At 46.7% G+C, this 26,463-nt stretch overlaps 1 protein-coding gene across 10 annotated transcripts in view; it reads right to left on the reverse strand.

The window, feature by feature from the left end:
• Positions 1–927: 927 nt before the first annotated feature.
• Positions 928–26,463, reverse strand: part of ZNF521 (zinc finger protein 521) — a 339,396-nt gene continuing 313,860 nt past the window's right edge. For all 10 annotated transcript variants that reach the window (XM_068158732.1, XM_068158724.1, XM_068158727.1 and 7 more), the window contains one exon: positions 928–1,194. In XM_068158732.1, the coding sequence (XP_068014833.1) occupies positions 1,165–1,194 (30 nt within the window). In that variant the 3' untranslated portion in view covers positions 928–1,164. The remainder of the gene's footprint in view (positions 1,195–26,463) is intronic.

The following is a 26,463-nucleotide window of genomic DNA, read 5'->3' on the forward strand; positions in this document are numbered from 1 at the left end:
CCTTTTCTTTTCCTTTTTCTTCTCCTTTTTTCTCCTTTTTCTTTTCCTTTTATTTTCCTTTTTCTTCTCCTTTTTTTCCTTTCTCTTTGCCTTTTGTTTTCCTTTTTTTCTCCTTTTTTTCCTTTTTCTTTTCCTTTTCTTTTTCTTCTCCTTTTTTTCCTTTTTATTTTCCCTTTCTTTTTCTTCTCCTTTTTTTTCTTTTTCTTTTCCGTTTCTTTTTCTTCTCCTTTTTTTTTTCTTTTTCTTCTCCTTTTTTTTCCTTTCCTTTTCTTTTCCTTTTTCTTCTCCTTTTTTTTTTCCTTTTTCTTTTCCTTTTCCTTCCCCCCCCCTTTTTTTCCCCTCTATTTTTCCCCCTTTTCTTCTCGCTTTCCTCCTCCTTTTTATTTTTTTCTTGCAAGAATCTTCATTGATAAAAAATAAGTCCTGAAGAGTCATCCTCTTGTACACCAAAAACACAAAAAGAAAAAAAAAGAAAAAAGAAAGGAGAGATTGCCCAGGGCTTGAAGCTGAAATGAAAGGAAGTCCTAACAGAGCTGCAATGGAACAAGAGCTATCAACCTTCTCCCTCCTCCTTCATCAACGACTCTCGGTCTTAAGGTCCGGTTGGTTTGTTGGGTGTCGGTTGGCGGCGGTGGTGCTGTGGGTTTTTTCTTTGCCCCCCCTCACACAGTATTATTATTATTATTATTATTAATTATTATTATTATCTGTATCTTTCTTGAATAGGGCCCAAGTCCACTTGTCTTTATAAGACCATTTTAGTTATCAGACAACATAATACATGTGCAACACTTTATATACAAGGAAGTCTATCCGGTGCTCCAAGGTTCAAACACATGAACATCCAACAGCTTTGATAATACAAGGGTTGGGTTGTTTTTTTTTTTTGTTTGGTATTTTTTTTTTGGGGGGGTGGGGGTAGGGGTGGGGTTTTTTTTTGTCTTTTTCTTTTTTTTTTATGGTACAATACAATGTTTCTGAATAATATACATTAACAATGAAAGTTTCGTGCAAAGAGTAAAATGTGTTCCCTTTTTTTTTCTTTTTTTTTGTTGTTTTTTTGTTTTGTTTTTAAATGTTTTTTGTTTTCTTTTTGTTGGTGGTTGTTGTTGTTGTTGTTGTTGTTGTGCCACAAAGAGTTCTCTGGAAGAGGAGGGACTCGCACTAGCTGCTGTGCTGGGTCATCGTATGGTTCTGGAAGGGGAAAAAGAGAAATAGCTTAGTCACACCATAGAACCATAGAGTCATAGAATCCTAGAGTCATGGAATCCTAGAGTCATGGAATCATAGAGTCATGGAAACATAGAGTCATAGAGACATGGAATAATAGAGTCATGGAATCATAGAGACATAGAGACATAGAATAATAGAGTCGTGGAATCATGGAGACATAGAATCATAGAGTCATAGAATCATAGAGTCATGGAATCATAGAGTCATGGAATCATAGAGTCATAGAATCATAGAGTCATGGAATCATAGAGACATAGAGACATAGAAGAATAGAGTCATGGAATCATAGAGACATAGAGTCATAGAGACATGGAATCATAGAGTCATAGAATCATAGAGTCATGGAATCATAGAGACACAGAATATTAGAGACATGGAATCCTAGAGTCATAGAATCATAGAGACATAGAATCATAGAGTCATGGAATCATAGAGTCATGGAATCATAGAGTCATGGAATCATAGAGTCATAGAGTCATAGAATCATAGAAACATAGAATCATAGAGTCATAGAATCATAGAGACATAGAATCATAGAGTCATGGAATCATAGAGTCATGGAATCATAGAGACATAGAATCATAGAGTCATGGAATCATAGAGTCATAGAGTCATAGAATCATAGAGACATAGAATCATAGAGTCATAGAATCATAGAGTCATAGAATCATAGAGACATAGAATCATAGAGTCATGGAATCATAGAGTCATGGAATCATAGAGACATAGAATCATAGAATCATAGAGTCATGGAATCATAGAGTCATGGAATCATAGAGACATAGAATTATAGAGTCATGGAATCATAGAGACATAGAATCATAGAGACATGGAATCATAGAGTCACGGAATCATAGAGTCATGGAATCATAGAGACATAGAATCATAAAGACATAGAATCATAGAGTCACGGAATCATAGAGTCATGGAATCATAGAGACATAGAATCGTAGAGACATAGAATCATAGAGTCATGGCATCATAGAGTCATGGAATCATAGAGACATAGAATCATAGAGACATAGAATCATAGAGTCATGGAATCATAGAGTCATAGAGTCATAGAATCATAGAGACATAGAATCATAGAGTCATGGAATCATAGAGTCATAGAGACATAGAATCATAGTCATGGAATCATAGAATCAATAAGGTTGGAAAAGACCAAGTCCAACCTGTCACCCAACACCTCATGACTAACTAAACCATGGCTCCAAGTGCCACATCCAAACCCCTCTTGAACACCTCCAGTGATGGTGACTCCACCACCTCCCTAGGCAGCACATTCCAATGGCCAATCTCTCTTTCTGGGAAGAACTTCTTCCTAACATCCAGCCTAAACCTCCCCTGGCACAGCTTGAGGTATTTATACCACAGGCATTTATGGGAGAAAGGAAGACACAATGTGATCTAGTGTGAGGTGTCCCTGCCCATGGCAGGGTGGGTTGGATCTGGATGGGCCCTGAGGTCCCTTCCAACCCTAACAATTCTCTGATTCTATGCAAAACCAATCACAGCATCACAGGATGGGAGGGGTTGGAAGGGACCTCTAGGGATCATGGAGTCCACTCCACCCCTGCCAAAGCAGGATCACTCAGGGCAGGTCACACAGGAACATATCCAGGCAGGTTTTGAAAGTCTCATGAGAAGGAGATTCCACAGCCTCCCTGGGCAGCCTGCTCCAGGGCTCCAGCACCCTCACAGGAAAAAAGCTTTTCCTCTTGTTGAGGTGGAACTTCCTGGATTCCAGTTTGTATCCACTGCCCCTTGCCCTATCACTGGGCACCAGCGAAAAGAGCCTGGCCCCTTCCTGACACTCACCCCTCAGATATTTATAGACATTAATAAGATCCCCTCTCAGTCTTCCCCAGGCTAAAGAGCCCCAGGTCTCTCAGCCTTTTCCTCATAAGAGATATACTCTATCCCTTCAATCATTTTCCCAATACATGCTGTAAAATGATGGACTGGGAGGATGATGTTCAACCTGTCCTTGTTTCAAAGCAGCCACAAGACACTCCTTTATCAGAGGAGAGTTTCCCCAGCTCTTCCACACTGGTGTTCTTTCCATGGCAATGCACTCTAAGTAGGGGTGGGCTGACCTGCCCCAGTCAAACTGCAAACCAGGTCAGTGGTTCTAGGGTTTGCTTACATACAGCTCATGGTTTATGCATGATGCAAACTGGAAGTGCAATCATTTGTCATAAAAGTCCCAGCTGCCTACTGACCAAAAAAATGCTAATTGGATATGCTAATTCCTAGGCTATGGCACCACTTTGAATGTTTCACTGCATTAAAACCTATTTCCCCCTGAACAGCACACACAGTGTCTTCTGTGAGAGTCAGCCTGTGCCTAGCAGAGGGCTCAGAGAGTGAGGAGAAGGCAGGAAGGGCTGCACAGCCCTTCCTTGGGTCACCAAAATCCAGCTCGAGTAAATGCAGTGCCTTCTGTGAGGTGATACAGCATGGACTCTGGGGTGTGAAATTCTCCTTTCCCATATGAGTAACCACCAAATCCAGCAATAAACACAAGTTTTGTCCTATTTCATGCCACTGCCTTCATCAAGCTGACTAATTTCAGGGATGACAGATGTTATTTCAAAGCCTGCACTCAGATCCTTCAGAGGGATGGAGCTAAGAGCAAAGACCCAGTCTAGTATGTGCTGAGTCTTGTACAACGTTCACTGGATGCACAGATAAGGGAGGAAGGCCTCTGAATGCTGCTCCTCAGACAGCAGGGCAAGCACTGATTAGTGATGAATTTCCCCCTTGGTACTCCGGGCCAGACTTGGGCCAGTGACCCAGAGGGCAGGGGTGTCACATCCCATAATTTGCTCCCAGCACGCCCAGTCCCTTCACTCTGCTTTATTAAGTTAATCTGTCTTAAACCCCCTTTGGACTAACGCGCTTCAGGAGGAAGCTGCTCCCAACAGACGCTCATAATTCTCCACGAAGTGAACATCTACTGAAGCAGCCCCTCCGGAGCCACCCATGGAAGCAGCCCGGCTGCAAGCAGCGGGACCTGCAGCGTGCCTGCAGGCCAGCAGCACAGCAGCACGGCAGCACGGCAGCACAGCAGCACAGCTCTCCTCCCTCCCCTTGCGCTCTCCCCACGCTGTGCACGCACACAAACGATCCTTCATGGGACGCTTGGCAAGGGAAGGACCTTACAGGCAGCCTGAGGAATTTTTAATGCGGTGCCATTCTCGAGATTAAAGGAAAACGGACACGGTGACACTCGAAGATGCAATTTCCAGATGTGAATACAGGATGATTTAAGGCTGATGGCAGGAATTCCAGACTGTCCAAGGCCAGAGAGCGTTAAAAAAACAGACTCGACCGCTTGATTGCATCTAGCTTCTTATCCTTCCCACACGGTCACTTGGAAGTGCTGTAAAGCAGCAACAATAGCTGCAGATGAAAACGTTGCCTGGTCACAGGTAATGGGCTCTGACTTTAAACCACAAAAGCAAGGAAATGAAGAGTTAAGCCTGACAGTCAGCCCCTTTGTCATCCTCTTGTGCCCATTCACTGCAGCACTTCGAGCAGAGCGGCTTACTGGAGAGCCTGCAGTACCTAGAAACAACAGGACAAGCGGCACATGGGGGGGCAGCCTGGATTCTGATTGCCTTCCCTGCTTCAAGTAGGTGAAGTCACACAGGAGTTGCTATATTGCAAAGAGATATTTTGTTGGGGGGTTTGGTTGTATTTTTTAGGAGGGGGTCTTTTGTTTCTTATCTACTGAGAGAAAGCATGTCAGACATCACAGGATCACAGCAGCACAGGATGTTAGATGTTGGAAGGGACCTCCGGAGATCATCCAGTTCAAACCCCCCAGCCAGAGCAGGAACACAGAATCCAGCACAGGTCACACAGGAATGCATCCAGATGGGGCTTGAAAGTCTCCGGAGAAGGAGACTCCACAAGCTCTGCTATGTCCTGGTTTTATTTCTTTTCCTCAGTGAAACATGCATTAGCAGTCTGGGATGAAGAGTTGCATATGAAACAGCCAAAGGTGTTTGGGAAGGAGGGCCACGAAAATGATCAAGGGGTTGGAGCACCTCTGCTACAAGGACAGGCTGAGGGAGCTGGGGGTGTTCAGCCTGGAGAAGAGGAGGCTCAGGGGAGACATAATAGGAGCCTTCCTATAAGTGAAGGAGCCTACAAGAAGGATGGAGAGAGACTGTAGGGACAGGATGAGGGGCAATGGCTTCAAACTAGAGGAATGCAGATTTAGATTGGATAATAGGAACAAGTTCTGCACCATGAGGGTAGTGGAACACTGGATTAGGTTTCCCAGGGAGGTGGTTGAGGCCTCGTCCCTGGAGATAAACTTCCAGGGGAAGTTTAGGCTGGAGGTGAGGAGAAAGTGTTTCACAGAGAGAGCTGTTAGCCATTGGAATGTGCTGCCCAGGGAGGTGGTGGAGTCACCGTCCCTGGAGGGATTGGATGTGGCACTTGGTGCCATGGTTTAGTAGTAAGGAGGTGTTGGGTGATAGGTTGGGCTTGATGATCTCTGAGGTCTTTTCCAACCTTATTGATTCTATGATAGTCAAGGTGAGGCTCTGGGAAGCCTGATTTAGTGGAGGATGTCCCTGCTGACCGCAGAGGGGGTTGGACTGGACAACCTTCGCAGGTCCCTTCCAACCCAAACCATTCTACGATTCGATGATTCCACGATTCCAAGTGCAGCTCTAACTCTGGCTGGGATGACAGTTTTTATTAAGAAATAAAAAAGCCCAAAGACAAAGGAAGCAAAATAAAACACCACATAAGGAGTGCCTTGGCCCTGCTCTCTGTGTCCCTGACTCCTGTGCCCTGGTGCAAAATGAGATTCTCTAGAGATAATGAAGAGATAACAGGGAAAGAAAAAAAACAACCCAAGTGTTGGAGAGAAAAAGCAGCCAGGGCAGGATCTGAACACGAGGAAAAGCTTGGAGCAGGTTAGGCCTTAAAAAGACAACTGTATTTACTGCAAACAGGCAAAACAAAGCAAGGGCTCCCAAAGTAATTAAGGCTCCCCAAATGTGAGGGGCTAGGGAGAAATACCTATTTGGCTAAATGGCAACAAAGAAACCCACACCAAGTGGAAGCACTTCAGCAGCACAACAGCCCCAAGACACGCAGGCAAGGGATGGGAGGAGAGAGATAAGAAAAGGAGGAAAATTCTGTAATCCCACAGAGAGCCATATTCCACTCCACCAAAAGCCATCTATTGGAGACCCCATGTCTAAGTGACTGAAAATTGCAAACATTAATCCCAGTTATGAACTGTTGCTGGTTTTATGAGGGGGGTTGTGTTTAAAAATTTAGGGAAATAAAATAAAATTCTCCTCCATTATCCCCAGAGCAAAGCTCCACTCCGAGACTCTCTTTGCCTGGTGTGCAGCCAGCTCCTCCCCAACAGTGGGAGCTCAGGCAGGTGGGGAAAGCAGGATTTGGAGCTCCCGCTGGCAGGGACATGGGAGCACAGGACACCCAGGGAGAGCACAATACTGCAGGCAGGATCCCCCTGTGCAGCTCGGAGGCTGTGCTGCCCTTCACTGAAGTCACACCACACAAGCTTGCAACACACGGAGAAGAGAAGGCTCCCAGGTGACCTCATTGTGGCCTTCCAGGATCTGAAGGGGGCTCCAAGAAGGCTGGGGAGGGACTGCTCAGGATCTCAGGCAGTGATAGGACTAGGGGGAATGGAATGAAGCTGGAGGTGGGGAGATTCAGGCTGGAGGGGAGGAGGAAGTTCTTCCCCATGAGAGTGGTGAAGCCCTGGAATGGGTTGTCCAGGGAGGTGGTTGGGGCCCTGTCCCTGGAGGTGTTTAAGCCCAGGCTGGATGAGGCTCTGGCCAGGCTGATCCAGTGTGGGGTGTCCCTGCCCATGGCAGGGGGGTTGGAACTAGATGATCCTTGTGGTCCCTTCCAACCCTGACTGATACTGTGATACTACTATGATACATCTCCTCCAGAAACTCCTAACCACTTTGAGGCAATTTGTGCATCCCCTCTGCCAAAGAGAAGCCATTTAGCTAAGTCAGAGACATCATATGCTCCCCTTCCTTGCCTCCCCAAAACTGGATAGCACATAAACACACCTGTTTAATTATAGAATCATGGAATTGTCAGGGTTGGAAGGGACCTCAAGGATCAGCCAGTTCCAACCCCCCCTGCCATGGGCAGGGACACCTCACACTACAGCAGGTTGCTGACAGCCACATCCAGCCTGGCTGCAAACACCTCCAGGCAGGAGGCTTCCACCACCTCCCTGGGCAACCTGTGCCAGGCTCTCACCACCCTCATGGAGAATTGCTTCCTAACATCCAATCTGTATCTCCCCATTTCTACTTTTGCTCCATTCCCCCCAGTCCTATCACTCCCTGACACCCTCAAAAGTCCCTCCCCAGCTTTCTTGTAGCCCCCTTCAGATACTGGAAGGCCACAATTAGGTCTCCTGGGAGCCTTCTCCTCTCCAGCCTGCACAACCCCAACTCCCTCAGTCTGTCCTCATAGCAGAGCAGCTCCAGCCCTCTGCTCATTGTCGTGGCCCTTCTCTGGACACCTTCCAGCACCTCCAGAACCTTCCTGGAACAGAGGCTCCAGAACTGGACACAAAGCTCCAGCTGTGGTCTCAGCAGAATGGAACAGAAGGGAGAATCACCTCCCTGGCTCTGCTTCTCTTGCTGCAGCCCAGGCTCTGCTTGGCTCTCTGGGCTGCAAGTGCTCACTGCTGGCTCCTGTTGAGCTTCTTCTCCCCCAGCAACCCCAGGTCCTTTTCTTCAGGGCATCTCTCAAGTCAGTCCCTGACCAGCCTGTATCAGTGCTTGGGATTGTCCTGACCAAGCTGCAGGACCCTGCCCTTGGTCTTGTTGAACCTCATGAGGTTGCCATAGGCCCAGCTCTGCAGCCTGTCCAGGTCCCTCTGGATGGCAATTCTGAGGGACTCTCCCTATGAAGCAAACAATTTCAATTTCCTACTTAGCCATGGAATGGGAAAAATATTTTTTCTTAACACAGTCTTTCCTGGACACCAGCACCAGCCCTGAGAACATTTCCAGGAGCTGTGTTCTCACAAGGAGAAAGCGGTTTGCAAACAAATGCAAGCTTTTGCTTGCACAGAACGGAAGAAGAGCAAAGCAGGAGGGGCGTGTGTCACTGCATTTGTTACCACACCAGCCACAAGCCAAGCCAGCAAAACTCCTGCCTCCCCCATTTCCCTGTCTCAGGAAGCAGGTGCACCACCTGAGAACACAAACATTCAGTGCATTGCACAAGGCAGATAAACTCTCAACACATATTTCCCCCTGTTCCTAGAGACAATGATTGTTTGGTAGCACAATCCAGAAACCCAACTGTTACGTGAACTGCTATAAAACAAGATGCCACCTCTTTTGTGGATGAAAAGGATCTGAGTTCTGCCTGCTGGGAGTGTGGAGGGGTTAAACACATGCAAAGATGCCACAGGAATACTGGGTGTGCGAATCTGCTGGGCAATAAATATCTATACACAGATATGTGTCTGTGTGGGTACATACATATAGCATAGAATCATAGAATCAATCAGGTTGGAAAAGACCTCAGAGGTCATCAGGTCCAACCTGTCACCCAAGACCTCATGACTACTAAACCATGCCTCCCAGTGCCACATCCAATCCCTGCTTGAACACCTCCAGGGATGGTGACTCCACCACCTCCCTGGGCAGCACATCCCAATGGCCAATCTCCCTTTCTGGGAAGAACTTTCTCCTCACCTCCAGCCTAAACCTTCCCTGGCACAGCTTGAGACTGTGTCCTCTTGTTCTGGTGTTGCTTGCCTGGGAGAAGAGACCAACTCCCACCTGGCTACAACCTCCCTTCAGGGAGTTGTAGAGAGCAAGAAGGTCTCCCCTGAGCCTCCTCTTCTCCAGGCTGAACACCCCCAGCTCCCTCAGCCTCAAAGATGCCTCAGGAATACTGGGTGGAAGAATCTGCTTGGCAATAAAACAATCAGTCAATAAGCAAAAGTGGCATAAAAATACTGGATGGAAGAATCTCCTTGGTCAGAAAAGAAGTAACTATAGGCAAAGATGTCAGAGGAATCCTGGGTGGAAGAGTCTACTTGGCAATCAATCAATCAATCAAGCAATCACTAAGTAAGCAAAACTGACACAAAAGTACTGGGGGGAAGAATCTACCTGGTAAATAAATAAATAGATGAATGCAAAGATGTCAAAAGAATCCTGGGGGGAAGAATCTACTTGGCAATAAATTGATCAATCAATAAGTAAATCTGTGAAGATGTCAGAGAAATCCTGGGTGGGAGAATCTCTTTGGCAATAAGTCAATCAATCAATCAATCAATCAATCAATCAATGTGTAAAAATGACAGAGAGATATGGGGTGGAAGAATTTCCTTGGTCAGGAAAGAAGTAACTATAGGCAAAGATGTCAGAGGAATACTGGGTGGAAGAATCTACTTGGTAATCAATCAATCAATAAGCAAAAATGGCATAAAAGTACTGGATGGAAGAATCTAGATGTCAATAAATGAATCATTCAATCAATCAATCAATAAGCAGAAATGGCATAAAAATGCTGGATGGAAGAATCTCCTAGGTCAGAAAAAAATAACTATAGGCAAAGATGTCACAGAAATCCTGGATGGAAGAATCTACTTGGTTATCAATCAATCAATCAATCACTAAGTAAGCAAAAATGACACAAAACTACTGGGGGGAAGAATCTACTTGGTAAATAAATGAATAGATAAATGCAAAGGTGTCAAAAGAATCCTGGGGAGAAGAATCCACTTGGCAATAAATTGATCAATCAATCAATCAATCAATAAATAAACCTGTGAGGATGTCACAGAAATACTGGCTGGGAGAATGGCAATAAGTGAATCAACCAATCAATCAATAAACAAGCAAAAAATGACACAGAAGTACTGGGTGGAAGAACTTCCTTGGTCAGGAAAGAAGTAACTATAGGCAAAGATGTCAGAGGAATCCTGGGTGGAAGAATCTGCTTGGTAGTAAATCAATCAAGCAATCAATCAATAAATAAGCAAAAATGGCATAAAAGTACTGGCTGGAAGAATCTAGATGTCAATAAATGAATCATTCAATCAATCAATCAATCAATAAGCAGAAATGGCAATAAAAAAATGCTGGATGGAAGAAACTACTTGGTCAGGAAAGAAATAATTATAGGCAAAGATGTCAGAGGAATCCTGGGTGGAAGAATCTGCTCGGTCATCAATCAATCAATCAATCAATCAATCACTAAATAAGCCAAAATGACACAAAAACACTGGGTGGCAGAATCTCCTTAGCAAAACAATAAGTCATAAAAGTATACATCTCAAGGTTTCTTTGCAGGAGTGCCAGAGACAAAAGAGGTCACAGCACTTTGCTGCATGGCTTTGTGTTTCAGACAGCGCACCACAAGTATTAGCCGGCAAGAAGTTCCTGCCCACAGCATCAAAATTAATGAAGGGGAGTGGGGGAAGTGATCCAGAGCTACAGCCACAGCCTCAGTGGCTCATGAGAAGCTTTAATGGGAGCTGTGGTTGCAGTCAGTGTAAAGGGGACCTTCCAGGAGCGGCTGAAACGAGACGCGGCCGTACCTGGCGAGCAGCGCCGGGAAGGCACAGGTGAAGAAACACAAAGCTGAAGCCTGGATGCCTTCCTTCGACAGATGGTAACAGTACCACAGCAGCATGTGATTGTTTTGCCTTAGCTCAGGAACACAAACATGACTAATCAATCATCACTGATTAAATAATTACGGTCCCCTCCACGTTGGCACTGATCGGGAATCCGTGTAGGTTATGGATCAGCTCGGAAGGGGTTGGGGCCGGCTTGGGGTTTTTTTCTTTGCATTAAAAGAGAATGCCCCACACCACAGTGCTGCAAAGCAGAACTCTCCCTTTCTCCCAAGCTTTAAGTACTACCCTTTGGGTTGTGTTTTTGTTTTTTTTGTGTGGTAACAAAAGCAATTGGTTTCCAACAGGCTGGATAATAAGTCTTTTGACCCGCATTCTTCTCTGACCCATTAAGGTCACCCCTGCGCTCGGGCAGATAGCTGACTTAGGAAATGCCTGCAAGTCCTGCATTTCATCTCCTGCCCACTCAAAAATAAAGCTTTCTTTAAATGTGTCTGCACGGGTCCCTGAAGACCAGGGAGGCATCCCTGTAGTGGGCAATGGAGGGACAGAAGCTTCTGCCTTTATTAATGAATGCAGACCATTATGAGTCTGGCTGGCTCCTGCACTGTTCCCAGAAGCACATACTGTACGTGACTTAAAATGCTAGAATATTGACACAAAGCGAGCTGGGCACCCCTAAGGAAAATTACTCCTTGGATATAATGTAGGCTCGTAACAGCTATTAGAGTACAAAATAAAACCCTCCGGGATCAAACTGACATCTACCGCATTCTACCTACTCCTCAAACATTAGAAGAATTTCTTTGTGGAGGCATTCTCAAGGACAGCATTAAACTGACTTTTGTAGCAATCTGCAACAGCTCTTTTTTTCGGGGGCTTACAGCTTTTAGTACTAAATCTCCAGTTTGAATCGATATCAGTACTATATCTTCCACATTAATCAATACATTTGGTTCGATACACGTTCTATTAAATTATACTTTCTAATCAACGGGTTCTGCTTCCCTTCCCTTCCCTTCTCTTGTTTTGTATTCTAACTTCCTACCCTGCACTGCACTTTTCACACTGTCTGCTGCTAACAGGTACCTCGGATTTCCCAGGATCAGTCATAGAATTGCAGAACACCAGGCTGGAAGGGACCCCCAAGGATCATCTGCTCCAACCTTTCTAGTAGAGCTGAAAAGAGCTGGCCCAGCACCCTGCCAAGCTGAGCCTTCCAACTGTCCCATGGAGGGGACTCCACTGCTGCCCTTGATAGGTGATTCCAACCTCATGAGCAAACATTTTTGTCTGGATTCCAACCAGAATCTCCCCAGCAGTGCCTTGTCCCCATCCCCCCTTGTCTTTCCCATGGGGCTCCTTGGACACAGGGAGTCTCCATCCTCCTGGCAGCCTCCCTTTAGCTGCTGCTCCATGGTGACGAGGTCTGCCCTGAGCCTTCCCTTCTCCAGGCTGGACAAATCCAGGCCCTCTCAGCCTTTCCTCATAAAAGCTGGTGGAAGAGGCAAGCCTAGCAAAGCCTTCAGTGCACTTCCACAGTGTCATGGTTTCCAGAACTTAGGTCTGATGCTTTCTTATTTAACTGGCTGCCCGGACATAAGACCTCTCATGCAGAAAGAATAGACTAGAATAGACTAGACTAGACTAGACTAGACTAGAATAGAATAGAATAAACCAGGCTGGAAGAGAACTTTGAGATCATCAAGTCCAACCTATCACCCAACACTATCTAATCAACTAAACCATGGCACCAAGCACCCTATCAAGCCTCCTCCTAAACACCTCCAGTGATGGTGGCTCCACCACCTCCCTGGGCAGCACATCCCAATGGCCCATCACTCTCACTATGAAGAATTTCTTCCTAACATCCAGTCTAAACCTACCCTGGCACAGCTTGAGACTGTGTCCTCTTGTTCTGGTACTTCCTGCCTGGGAGAAGAGACCAACCCCCACCTGGCTACAACCTCCCTTCAGGGAAGTGTAGACAGCAAGAAGGTCTCCCCTGAGCCTCCTCTTCTGCAGGCTACAGCCCAGCTCCCTCAGCCTCTCCTCACAGGGCTGTGCTCCAGACCCCTCCCCATATTTGTTGCCCTTCTCTGGACACCTTCCAGCATCTCAACATCAATGAGGGCATTGAGTCCATCATCAGTAAATTTGCAGATGACACCAAGCTGAGGGCAGGAGTTGATCTGCTGGAGGGTAGAGAGGCTCTGCAGAGGGACCTCGACAGCCTGGACAGATGGGCAGAGGCCAAGGGCATGAGATTGAACACATCTTTCCTGAATGGAGGGGCCCAGAACTGGACACAGGACTCAAGGTGTGGCCTAACCAGTGCAGTGTACAGAGGGAGAATGACTTCCCTGCTCCTGCTGGCCACACTGTTCCTGATGCAGTCCCTCTCTGCCTGGTTGCTCTCCAGCTCTGCATAGAACACTGCCGAAATACACGTGGAAAGGCAGGGGGAAGAAGGAAAGGAATATTAAGTGGTAACATCAAAACCAAATAAAAGCAACTTCTTCAGACATAACTATAAGAAAAAAATCAAGAGAAAAAGGTTGATTTTTTTTGTTCCTTTCCCTCAAATTTGTGCTGTTTCAGTAGCCCAGCAGAGAGGCTCTTGTGAAAGCCCCATTATTCTGTGGCAGGACTCTTCCCTGGCTAACTGTAATATGATTATACCCAAGGCTAAACTGATATTTAGATCTGTGAGCTACTAAACTGATATTTAGATCTGTGAGCTACTAAGATTGAATACATACTATATACAGACAATAAATACATACTACATACTACATTAAGAACTAAGAAGATATTATTTAGTCCAGATCTTAGTCCAGATGAAGCATTTGGATAGAGGTCTCCAGCAACCTGAGGGATGAGACAGAGGAAATGGCTTTCCCCACACCTGTGTTAGGTTTGGTGGAATGTGGGTTATTCTTTATGGGCAAAGAAGAGGAAATGTGAAGCCAAAATGATAAACATGGATGTTGGAGGCAGGAGCCAGAGCCTCACAGAGCAGAAAATGCACTGATGTCCTCAGCTTACAATTTCTCCTTTTTCTTGTCTCCATACAGAGCCTGCAGAGGAACTGTTGCATTTTCTTTTGACATTTAACATCATCCCACTCAGCTCACAATAGCAGCCTACAATACTTTCTAGCTGGCACTGTGTCACCATTAAAGAAAGGCAAAGAAAAGGAACAAAGAAGGTGAAATAGCATCATAAAAGAGAAGAACAAGAATTCATCGAACTTAAAGTCAGAGAAGACCTATTAGGGCATTTTCTCCACCCATCTTGCCAGTGTTGGATTATTGCCTATAGTGTAATTTCAACTCTTTTGCCCAGTCCAATTTTAATTAGAGCTTCCAAGGCTCCTCCTGGGAGACTCTTTTGCAGTCTCACAGACCTCAGGGTTAGGATGGGATTTTTTTTCCCCCCCTTTTCCCCTGATGTTCATCCCAGGAGAGGAAGAGGCTCAGCCAGCCCCAAATCACACGTGAAACCGAATCTGCATAGTCAGGAGCTGGTTTCAGAGGACTATCTGGGCCATTTCAAAGCAGTTGAAAGCAGTAAACTGGCTTTGAATGCTCCCAAAACATTAAGGCTCTGGCTCCAGTGCTGGTGTAAGCATTTAAGATGACTCTGTTCTGTGAGCTTCTCAAGCTCAGCTGATGTACAGGTAAAAATGTAGTGGACATGGGGTACTGGTTGATGGTAGGCTGGACATGAGCCTGCAGTGTGCCCAGGCAGCCAAGAGGGCCAATGGCATCCTGGCCTGCATTAAGAACAGTGTGGCCAGCAGGAACAGGGAGGTCATTCTGCCCCTGTACACTGCACTGGTTAGGCCACACCTCGAGTACTGTGTCCAGTTCTGGGCCCCTCAGTTTAGGAAGGAGGTTGACTTGCTGGAAGGTGTCCAGAGAAGGGCAACAAAGCTGGTGAGGGGTTTGAAACACAGTCCTGTGAGGAGAGGCTGAGGGAGCTGGGGTTGCTTAGCCTGCTCAGGAGAGACCTTGCTCTCTACAACTACCTGAAGGGAGGGTGTAGACAGGCGGAGGGTGGTCTCTTCTCCCAGGCAACCAGCAGCAGAACAAGAGGACACAGTCTCAAGCTGTGCCAGGGGAGGTTTAGGCTGGAGGTTACAAAGAAATTCTACAGAGAGAGAGTGATTGCCCATTGGAATGGGCTGCCTGGGGAGGTGGTGGAGTTACCATCACTGGAGGTGTTCAGGAGGAGACTTGATGGGGTGCTTGGTTGCATGGTTTAGTTATCAGGTGGTGTTGGATGATAGGTTGGACTTGATGATCTCAAAGGTCTCTTCCTGGTCTATTCTATTCTACTCTATTCTATTCTATTCTATTCTATTCTATTCTATTCTATTCTATTCTATTCTATGTTCCCACAGTCAGGGTAATCACTTCTACTGTTCACCTCCACCATGTGGATTAACTAGAAGGTTAGGGACATATCTAGGTCCCTAGTTGTACTGACAGAGCATCTATGAGCACTCAGACAGTAAATATTTCCAGAGTTTTCACATGGATGAACCCAAAAAGTGCAATTTCAGTTGAAGCTCATCAACAGATGATGTGACCATAGGTTATTTTCAATCCCAGGCTCCTCCCTTCCTTTCATAAAACACAAACTACAGTTTGTTCTAACTACAAAACTAAACTGCTCACTCTGAACTCTGGGAACTAACAAATGTTGCTGATGTGTTTCATCCTGGGAATTGTCATGGTTCTGATGAAAAATGAGTGTAACTTCAGATTTTAATGGTCACACTTACCCTGAGTGAATGAGGAAGCTGGAAAGGAGGTGATCATAGAATGGCTCAGGATAAATGAGACCTTAGAGATCACCTACTCCAACCTCCCTGCCACAGGCAAAATACACCTCTCAACTAGAATTAGTTGCTCAAGGCATAGAATCATAGAATCAACCAGGTTGGAAAATACCTCAGAGATCATCAAGTCCAACCTGTCACCCAACATCTCATGACTAACTAAACCATGGCTTCAAGTGCCACATCCAATCCCCTCTTGAACACCTCCAGGGACAGTGACTCCACCACCTCCCTGGGCAGCACATTCCAATGGCAAATTACTCTTTCTGGGAAGAACTTTCTCCTCACCTCTAGCCTAAACTTAACTTCCCCTGGCACAGCTTGAGACTGTGTCCTCTTGTTCTGGTGCTGGTTGCCTGGGAGAAGAGACCAACCCCCACAAGGCAATCTGGGCTTAAACACCTCCAGGGAGGAGGCAGCCACAACCACTTTGGGCAACCCAGAGCCTCACCACCCTCATACTTATGAACTCTTTCCTAAGCTCCAGTCTAACCCTGCTCTCCCTCAGCTTCAAACCATTCCCCCTAGTCCTGTTGCTAGATACCCTGATGAAAAGTCCCTACCCAGCTTTCCTGTAGGATGCCTTCAGGTACTGGAAATCCAATAGTTTTTCAGAGGTGACAAGCAGGAAGCCAAATGGAGACTTTGGAGTTCTGGACAGAAAAGGAAAACATTCCAGGCAAGGTGCCCCTGCCACCAGCAACCCCAGCACTGCAATGCAGCTGGAAGAGCAGGAGGAGTACCAACACATCATTAAACACACTAAAGTAGGCATGGAGTTCCAACCAGGCCAAGCTGGATCACCAGCACAGACCTACCAAAACACAGTCTCTGAAACCTGAGATTCCCAAGGAAATAAGGATTTGATCTCAACTGAAACAGAGCTATTTCCACCACAAAGAAGGGGCCAAATCCCAAGAGAATTTGTGTTCCCATAAATACCACTTCTGTGTGGTGGATTGATGTTTACCAGCCTTTAAGAACCAGGTCTGTTCTCAGACATGATGGGTAATTAAATGGTCATCTCAGGTCATGAGTGACCACTGTTGACAATGGTAATTTAGGAAAGTCTACACTGAATTGTGGTTATTCATCTGAATTAGCTCACATAAGCTATGTGATTCAATATTCCATTAATGTCTGTGAAATGGCAGGACTGCTAATCAGATTCTGCTGTTTATTGTGTTTATGTAAAACTCTCAGTGTTCTGCTGCTTCTACTCTACAGCATTTCCAGCTGGGCCAGGGGAAACCTATCAAAGAAAAAAATCTCCTACTGGACAGCACACTCCCTGGGATGCAAACTGAAAATGAAACCCAAACCCAACCCAAATGAGAAGCTCAACAGGAGCCAGCAGTGAGCACTTGCAGCCCAGAGAGCCAAGCAGAGCCTGGGATGCAGCAAGAGAGGCATAGCCAGCAGGGCCAGGGAGACGATTCTCCTCCTCTGCTCCACTCTGCTGAGACCCCACCTAGAGTACTGTGTCCAGTTCTGGAGCCTCTATTACAGGAAGGATCTGGAGGGGCTGGAAGGTGTCCAGAGAAGGGCCACGAGGAGCAGCAGAGGGCTGGAGCTGCTCTGCTATGGAGACAGATTAAGTTGGGGTTGTGCAGTCTGGAGAGGAGAAGGCTCCCAGGAGACCTAATTGTGGCCTTCCAGTATCTGAAGGAAGCTACAAGAAAGCTGGGGAGGGACTTCTGAGGGTGTCAGGGAGTGACAGGACTAGAAATGGGTAGATTGAAATTGGATGTGAGGAAGTTGTTCCCCATGGGGGTGGTGAGAGCCTGGCACAGGTTGCCCAGGGAGGTGGTGGAAGCCTCATCCCTGGAGGTGTTTGCAGCCAGGCTGGATGTGGCTGTGAGCAACCTGCTGTAGTGTGAGGTGTCCCTGCCCATGGCAGGGGGGTTGGCAGTGGATGAGCCTTGAGGTCCTTTCCATCCCTAACAATTCTATGATACCTATTTTTCTGCAGAGGCTTCCAGTAAGTCACTAATAAAATGTCAGGGATTCCTTCTGGGTTCATTATGTTGTGTGAGTGCATAGATCACACATTTGTTGTATGGCAAAGAATGACATCTCTTCCTAGGTACGACAAATAGGACCTTCATCACTGTCACCAGAAGAGAACAGGCACAAACACAGGTACCTGTGCACCAGCCTTGCACCTCCCTCATTACAAGCATTGGCAGGGGGCTCCTGGTTATGCCTGTGACATAAATCAGAGCAGCTTGAGGCTGGTTTAACCTCCAGTGCCCGGAAATAGCCTTCCATGAGCCTCCCTTGTGTGGTGTTTATTGGAATGCAGTGGAGCTTACAACAACCTCTTCCATTTCAGGCGAGGTGTTCCTGACTGCATGGATCACCCCCTGTAAATGATGGTGGGGATGGGGAGAGAGGGTGAAGGTTAGAACATATTTACAGCAATTCACTCAAACTGGGGAAGAGGAGAGCCGGGGAGGGACTTTTTACAGGGTCCTGTAGTGACAGGCTGAGGGGCAATGGCTTTGAGCTGGAAGAGCAGAGATTGAGACTGGAGATCAGGAAGAAATTCTTTCCAGTGAGGGTGGGGAGACACTGGCACAGGTTGCCCAGGGAGGTCATGGATGCCCCCTTCCTGGAGGTGTTCAAGGCCAGGCTGGATGAGGCCTTGAGCAAGCTGTGCTGGTGGGAGGTGTCCCTGCCCACGGCAGGGGGTTGGAACTGGAGGATTTTTAAGGTCCCTTCCAACCCAACCCATTCTGTGAATCTTTGAATCCATGAAAAGGAACTGTACTGCCACTGGGGATGCAGGTCTAGGTCGTGTTTGTAGGCAAAGAAGGGGTTTGTGGTACTGCAAATGTCTGAAAGTAATTCACAAGTCTCCTTCTCCGGTAAGAAAATTGTTCATTAAGTGGGAATAAAACAGCTTAAACAAAAAAGACAAAAAGAGGCACTTCTGAGAAATATATCCAGAGTCTTATTACTTTAGAATATGGTTATGATTACCCTGGTATAAATTAAGAGAAATTCCTCTGAAATCAAGGAATTTCAAGACAGGAACAAGCGAGGCTAGCACCAAGCCTGCAGGGTTTAAAGCAAAGCGAACACTACTCATGTAGTGATTGATTCCTGCACACCCTCTGCAGAGGCCACAGCCAGGAGCCTCCTCACCCTGTCAGGCACAGGCAGGCAAAGAGCAAGCAGAACCCAAAGCTGAACAAATCCAGCTTTAGCTGCAGCTCTTGTACAACAGAGTAACAGGGGACAAGGAGCTTTGATAGGCAATACTGCCTAATAAGATATTCAGGGATTAAGCCAGTGTTTTACAGACACATGTGTTCATGGGCTAGCTCTTGCTCTGCCTTAAGTTGTGTGGTTTTTTTTTATTCTTCCTTGTTATGTTTAATTTATCATGCTGGTGCTTTCTAAACTACAACATCTGTAAACAAGCTTAAGTTTGACCTCCCTCCCATTTTACATCCACGAGCAACACTCGGCTCTACGGCGTGCTCTAATTTTAGATACCTTCAAGACAAATAAATCTGTGGGGGAGGGAGAGAGAGGGGGAGGGAGAGAGAGGGGGAGAGAGAGAGAGAAAGAGAGAGAGGGGCAACCAACTCAGACAACAAAACCAACCCCCCTTGTTTGACAATCTGTATTCATCCTGTGTGAACACAAATTTGCTTTGCTGGGAGTGAGGAACCGGTTGCTGCAACTGGAGCTCCGCTATGGACAGATCCCTTTATAGGTCAAACCCAATTAAACAAACTACTACTAAATATTTAACAGCTCAGTGCAGTAATTAGTGACAAATAATAGAAGCTTAAATTGGTAACTGCACAGAAAAGTCCTGTTGGAAGTATTGCATGTTTCTTCCCCCTCCTGCTTCCCTCATACTCAGTGAATCCCAATAGGTCTTTCCAGGGATTAAACTGACAAATGAATCTGGATGTTACATGCATCTGTTTGGTCTGCAAGGAAGTTTTCTGGGAAGGAACCTGCCAAGTGGAACTACTTCTTCTCAATTTTCCAGCCTGGCCTCCCTGATTTAAAGCAGAGTAACTGCTGGATCATGAATTGACTTCAAATCTTAAACCAACTGGCAGGTCCAGAATTTAAGCTCCCGTTCCTAGGATTCAAAAAGGTCACCCAATTAAAATGGGGAAGCACACAGAGCTGTGATTTATATGCAAAGGGCAACCTTTAAAACCATGATCCTTTCCAGTTTTCCACAGGTGCATGTACAAGAATCCCTTTCAACCAGACTGCAAGTGAAATGGCATGTTCCTTGATACAGCAGGAAGGAAAAGTGCTGCAGCTTCTCTGCACTCCCATTACACACAGACACAGGATCACAGAACGTTAGGGGCTGGAAGGGACCTCCTCTGGCAGGGGGGTTGGACTGGGTGAGCTTTGGAGGTCTCTTCTAGCCCCTAATATTCTGTGATTCTGTGATGTCATCCAGTCCAATCCCCCTGCCAGAGCAGGATCACCTAGAGCTGATCACATCCAGGCAGGTCCTGAATATCTCCAGAGAGGGAGACTCCACAACCCCCCTGGGCAGCCTGTTCCAGTGTTCTGTCACCCTCACAGTGAATATTTTTTCCCCTCAGGTTTCCATGGAACTTCCTATGCCTCAACTTCCACCATTGCTTCCTGTAATGTCATTGGGCATCACCCAGCAGAGCCTGGCTCCAATCTCTTGGCACTCACCCTGCACATCTTTATCAACATCAGTGAGGTCACCTCTCAGTCTCCTACAAGCTAAAGAGCACTCAGCTGCCTCAGTATCTTCTCATAAGGAAGATGTTCCACTGCCTTCATCATCTTTGTGGCTCTGTGCTGGGCTCTCTCAAGCAGTTCCCTGAGGTCCTCCTTGAACTGAGAGGCCCAGAACTGGACACAATATTCCAGACATCCCACACTCTGTTGCTGAGCTCACCTCCCTGCCTCCTGACAAAATGCTGCCCATTGTGCTTACCAGGTTTCAAAAGGGCAGCCTGGAAACTGGATTCCCTCAGCATTTCCAGCCAGTGCAGTGGCACTCAGCACACTGCAGGTTATAGATCAGCCCAGGATTAACTCCAACTGATTAACACCATGTTCATTCAGCTAAAAGTAAACCCTGAACTAAACCAGATTTAAATACACCAAACCTTGCTTTTGGGTATGGAAATTGTGGTTGGTAGTTACCCATCCAGTAAGAATAGGATAGGATAGGCTAGGCTAGGCTAGGCTAGGCTAGGCTAGGCTAGGCTAGGCTAGGCTAGGCTAGGATAGGATAGGATAGGATAGGATTAACCAGGTTGGGAAAGACCTTTAAGATCATCAAGTCCAACCTATCACCCAACACCATCTGATCAACTAAACCATGGCACCAAGTGCCTCATCCAGGCTCTTCCTAAACACCTCCAGGGATGGTGACTCCACCACCTCCCTGGGCAGCACATCCCAATGGCCAATCTCTCTCTCTATGAAGAATTTCTTCCTAACATCCAGCCTAAACCTCCCCTGCTGCAGCTTGAGACTGTGTCCTCTTGTTCTGCTGCTGCTTGCCTGTCAGAAGAGACCAACCCCCACCTGGCTCCAACCTCCCTTCAGGGAGTTGGAGAGAGCAAGAAGGTCTCCTCTGAGCCTCCTCTTCTCCAGGCTAAGCAACCCCAGCTCCCTCAGTCTCTCCTCACAGGGCTGTGTTCCAAACCCCTCCCCAGCTTTGTTGCCCTTCTCTGGACACCTTCCAGCATCTCAACATCTTTCCTAAACCGGGGGGCCCAGAACTGGACACAGTACTCAAGGTGTGCCTACATACACCCAGTTAAGAGAATGTGTAAGTGGACTGGTCTGCATTTTGGAGGCTGAAATCAGGGAGAGAAGTGAAAAGATGTCCCCTCCAGCATGGCATCTCAATTTTCAAGAGCATAGGAAAGAAAAGGAAAAACTGTGGAGTTGTGGTAGCTCCTCTCCACTTCCAAATGCCCTAAACTCTGCTGCACACTGGTGCATCTTTCTCCTTCAGGGTGGTTTGCCAGGAAAGCCAGACTGAACAGATTTGATGGCAACAGCCAAAGATTTCGGAGCTGATAAGCAGAGGCCCCCAGGGCTTTTGCTCTCTGACTTCCTTCACAAGTGGTTACTGTGCCAGTCCATCTTGGACATCTTACAGTCCTTACTCCTCCAGCTCTTCAAGAAAGGAATAGTGGGAACTGGGACAGTGCCTCTGGGGCAGGCTTTGTGTCTGTGTGTTAGTGCAAGTCTACTTGCTGGAAAAGAAAATAGGGATAATTTATATCCCTTCCTAGCTGGTAAGCAGTCAAGAACTCTGTATTGAAACATTCTGTTCCTAGAGCAACTTCATCTGAGCTCCCTCCTTTTCAGGGCAAGAAACTCCCAATTGTTAAGGTGACTTCTAGAGAGACCACAATGTGATTTTGCCCTTCATGACCAAGTTCCAAATTCTCTAGCTTTTGCAAGAGCACACACTGTAAATCAACAGATCTGGAGTACTTGCTGACATGTGCTACCAGGACAATAAAATCTGATGTTTGTCATTGTGGTTGCTGGTTGTGAAACCCTGAAGTCTGGATTCTCTATTGTCTTCTGCCTGTTGTCACTTGCATTTGTGCACAAGAAGTGTGAAATGTCACCACAGCTAAATGGGAGGAATTTTGCTCTCACTTTCTCCTGTTTTCAGAACCTATGAAAGGGGGGAGACAGTGAAGCCCAACTCCTACTTTTTAATAGTCCCCACCCCCGCTCCAAACAAGAAGCACAGCACAAAGAAACATCCTTTCATGCCTTTTTCCTCCGCTCCCCATGAGGGACAAAGTATCCTCCTACCAAATGTCACTCTTTGAGGCTGGTCATTCTGCTTGCTGTCACACAGCTGGCCAGTGACACGTTGCAAGTCAGACATGTCATTAGATCCTGCCTTGACCCTGCACTGACAGTTGAAGCAATGCCTCCCCCCACCTCTGCATTTGGCACCGCTGTCTCCTCAGCTATCTCCTGCTAGGGGATCCAGCCTCATGCAGCTGCTGCTTGCACCCCTTCTTGCCCGTTAGGACTGGGTTTTAGCGTGGCGATCTTGTGGAAGAACAAACCGAACCCCCAAGACATTTAGGAGGCAAATAACTGGAGACAACACTTGCACTCATTTGCTGTCTGTGTTCAGTGCCAAGGAGTGTGAAATACAGGACTTTAATTCCTTCACCAAAAGCTGTGCTGTAGCTATGGTGAGGCTAATCTCTAACCTTCGCAGCCTTACCTAATTTGCTACTCCAAGTTAATTTTAATTCATTACAATAAACCCCGCCTAATTAAAAGAACTCTTTAAAGTGAAGCATTAAGCTTGATCCCAGCACAAAACCCAGCAGAACCTTGGCTATTGGAGGGCGATTCAGCAGAGCACAGTGCAGGCTTCTATCAATTCAAAGGGAAGCTGTAAACAAGGACCCGAGGCAACGGTGCCGTGGAGAAAGGGGCAAGCTCCAGGAGGCCTCTGCTTTCTAATCAGCCCTCAAAGGAACCTGCCACACACAAGTGGCACTTATTCTAATTTAAAGCTCTCCTACTTACTTTACCTTGGCAAAATTTATAAACTAATATCTTTAGTAAACAGGCTGGTGCTCAAAACAGGGAGAGCAAGTCAGCGTGGCAGAGAAAGGCACTGCCTTCAACACAGAGAGGAAGCATTGGTTTGGGGGCTGCTCTGGAGGTCCTTGATGTTCAGCCAAACTTCTGCACCACCCCATTAGATCTCTGCTGTCACCTCACTGTGCTCCATAGCCTTGTTGTCCCCACAAATCTTTTCACCACCTTAAGGAGTATCACATACCTGTGTACAAGAAAGACATTGAGTTGGAGCGTGCCCAGAGAAGGGCAGAGAGGCTGGGGAAGGGTCTGGAGAAAAGGGCTGGGGAGGAGCAGCTGAGGGAGCTGGGGGTGATTAGTCTGGAGAAAAGGAGGCTGAAGGGAGACCTCACTGCCCTCTACAGCTCCCTGAAAGGAGGCTGCAGTGAGGGAGGGTTGGTCTCCTCTCCCTCATCTCAGGTGACAGAGAGGAAATGGCCTGAAGTTGTGCCAGGGGAGGGTCAAACTGGAGACGAGGTAAAATGTCTTTGCTGCAAGAGTGGTCAGGGGCTGGAAGAGGCTGTCCAGGGAGGTGGTGGAGTCCCCATCCCTGGGAGTGTTCAGGAAACATGTGGCCATGGCACTTTGGGCCATGGTTTGGTGGCCATGGTGGTATTGAGTTGATGGTTGGACTGGATGACCTTAGAGGGCTTTTCCAACCCGAACAGCTCTATGATTCTGTGATCCTGTGATTCTGTATTTGTGTCCTGGTCAGCTCAACCAAAAAAAAATCATTCCAGATGTGGAAGAGCCTACTCTGAGGCTGTCTTTCATAGAATCACTTTGGCAGGAAAAGAGCTTTAAGATCACTGAGTGCAACCACTCTCCAACTCTACCAAGCCTGGTGCTAAAGCGTGTCCCTCAGCACCACCTCTCTGCCTCTCTGAAACACCTCCAGGGAAGGCTGTGAAATTGTCTGGGCAATCTGCTTTCAAAATGTCAGTTTCAAAACACCTTTAATATTTGCAATTACGAGCTCCCATTCTTTCCTGTCTCTTATTTTTGCTTCTCAGTAACTGTTAAAAAGAAAAAAAGAAATCACCCAAATTATCCTTTTCTTTTAACCCAGAAGGGCTAAGCAGAAAATCTCTGCAATACATGCAGCACCATATTGGCTTCCCCCCACCCTCCCCTTTTCCCCCTTCTTCCTATATCCTAAACCACACCACTTTGTAGAAGGTTCCTTTCCAAATCAAAGCAATGCTACAGTAAAACAACTGCAGGGGAAATGTCTGAGCCACAGAAACGCAGCCTGTGTCAGAATGCTCAGCACTTCAGGGCTGACCTGTCAAACTATCTCGGGGAGGAAGATGGTACAAAGGCAAATCTGCAAGTTGCTAAGAAACTTTGGAATGCTAAGAAGTATGCAGTGCTCACAACCACAGAATTCACTTGGTGCTAACTGAGCTGTACTGCTGCTTACAGCAGGTGTCCATCCCTACCTACTGTCTATAGGCAGACCCCTGCTCCTAAGGCTGCTGAAAGGGAACCACCATTTCGAGGCTCACAGATCCACAGAACATTGGAGAGATCCTGCTGTCCAGCCTGGTGCCAAGTCACAGATTCACACATTGCACTGACTTGCAAGGGATCATCAAAGGGCATCTTGTCCAGCCCCCCTGCAATCAGCAAGGACGCCTCCAACTCCAGCAGGCTGCCCCAGGGCCACATCAAATCTGATCTTGAACATCTCCAAGGACACAGCCTCCATCACATCCCAGGGCAGCCTGTTTCAAGTGCTTCACCACTCTCATTGTGAAGATCAGAAGAAACCAAATTAACAACAAATTTGTGCTCAGATGAGTGATGTGATGAGGTCAGAATTTACTACCATACACAGATACCTGCCATCAGCAGCAGAGCTGTGGCTGAAATTGGAGATGGGTGAAGTCAGCAGGATTTTAGGCCCCTGAGAGGCAATTTCTGGCACCCAGCTTGCCAGGAGATTCTCAACACCTTGCAGAATCTGACCCCCAACTTCCAACCCACTTCCACTCATTTTCTTCAGGCCTTAAGAGATTAAGGTTTTGGCCATGGGGCTTTTGCAGGAATTAACACAACTGTCCAAAGCATCTACCGGAGCCATCAGAGAATCATTTCTCAGGACTTTTCGAAATCACCACTTTCAGCAGACGCATTTCTCTATTAATTTCTGTAGCACAGTCTGACAGCTGCATGGATTTATCACTCTCTGTACATTTTCAAGTTAATTCCTCCACAACCACTGTTTATTTTTGTAAACCCATGGCAGCCTAAACATTCCCATCTTGGGCCACCATATTCCTCAGCGCACGTTAAAGCACTCACAAGGCTGCCCAAGCTTTCCCTGCTTGTAATGGCCCCCAGGGGATTGGTATATCAATTAAAAATCCCTGGAATTCATCAGTCTGAGACATGCTTGTGAGGACCAAAAGGGAGTGATACAGACACAGCTAGCAAAATAAACAGGAATTGCTGCCTACTGAGGGAATCCTTGGCTGTCTGACTAAGGTACCTTTCATACTGGCAAGGGATGCAAATTGGAGCCCGAGGATCTGCACTTTCATTTTCAAAGCACTTTGCAAACATCAACCACTTCACCTTCACAGCATTGCTGTGAGGGAAGTAAATATGTACAGTTCCAGCATCCTCTGTTTTCTGGAGGTGCAAAGAAGCGCAGGGCATTTTTACAGGCGCATGCTGTGTTCAGGCACAAAAGGGAGCTTTTGACAACCTCTTCCTTCGTGGGCAAATGAGTTTCCCAAGGCCACCGAGGGAATTGGGGCAGAACAGGGATTACAGGAGAGATCCTGCTATCCAGCCTGCTTCTAACTCAGAGTCACAGATTGCATTGAGTTGGAAGGGACCCTCAAAGGGCATCTTGTCCAACCCCCTGCACTCAGCAGGGACATCTCCAACTAGAGCAGGCTGCCCAGGGTCACATCAAGTCTGATCTTGAATGTCTCCAGGGACAGGGCCTTGACCACATCCCTGGGCAACCTGTTCCAGTATTTCACCACTCTCATTGTGAAGAACTTCCTCCTGATGTCCAACCTAAATCTGCCCTGCTCCAGTTTCAAACCATTGCCCCTTGTTTTATGACTACCAGCCCTTTTCAACAGTCCTTCCCCAGCCTTCCTGTAGATCCCCTTCAGACAAT

The sequence above is a fragment of the Melanerpes formicivorus genome, unplaced genomic scaffold (genome assembly GCF_026170545.1).
Source record: "Melanerpes formicivorus ecotype bairdi unplaced genomic scaffold, bMelFor1.0.p_v2 SCAF_42, whole genome shotgun sequence".
In the NCBI taxonomy this organism is placed as follows: Eukaryota; Metazoa; Chordata; class Aves; order Piciformes; family Picidae; genus Melanerpes; species Melanerpes formicivorus.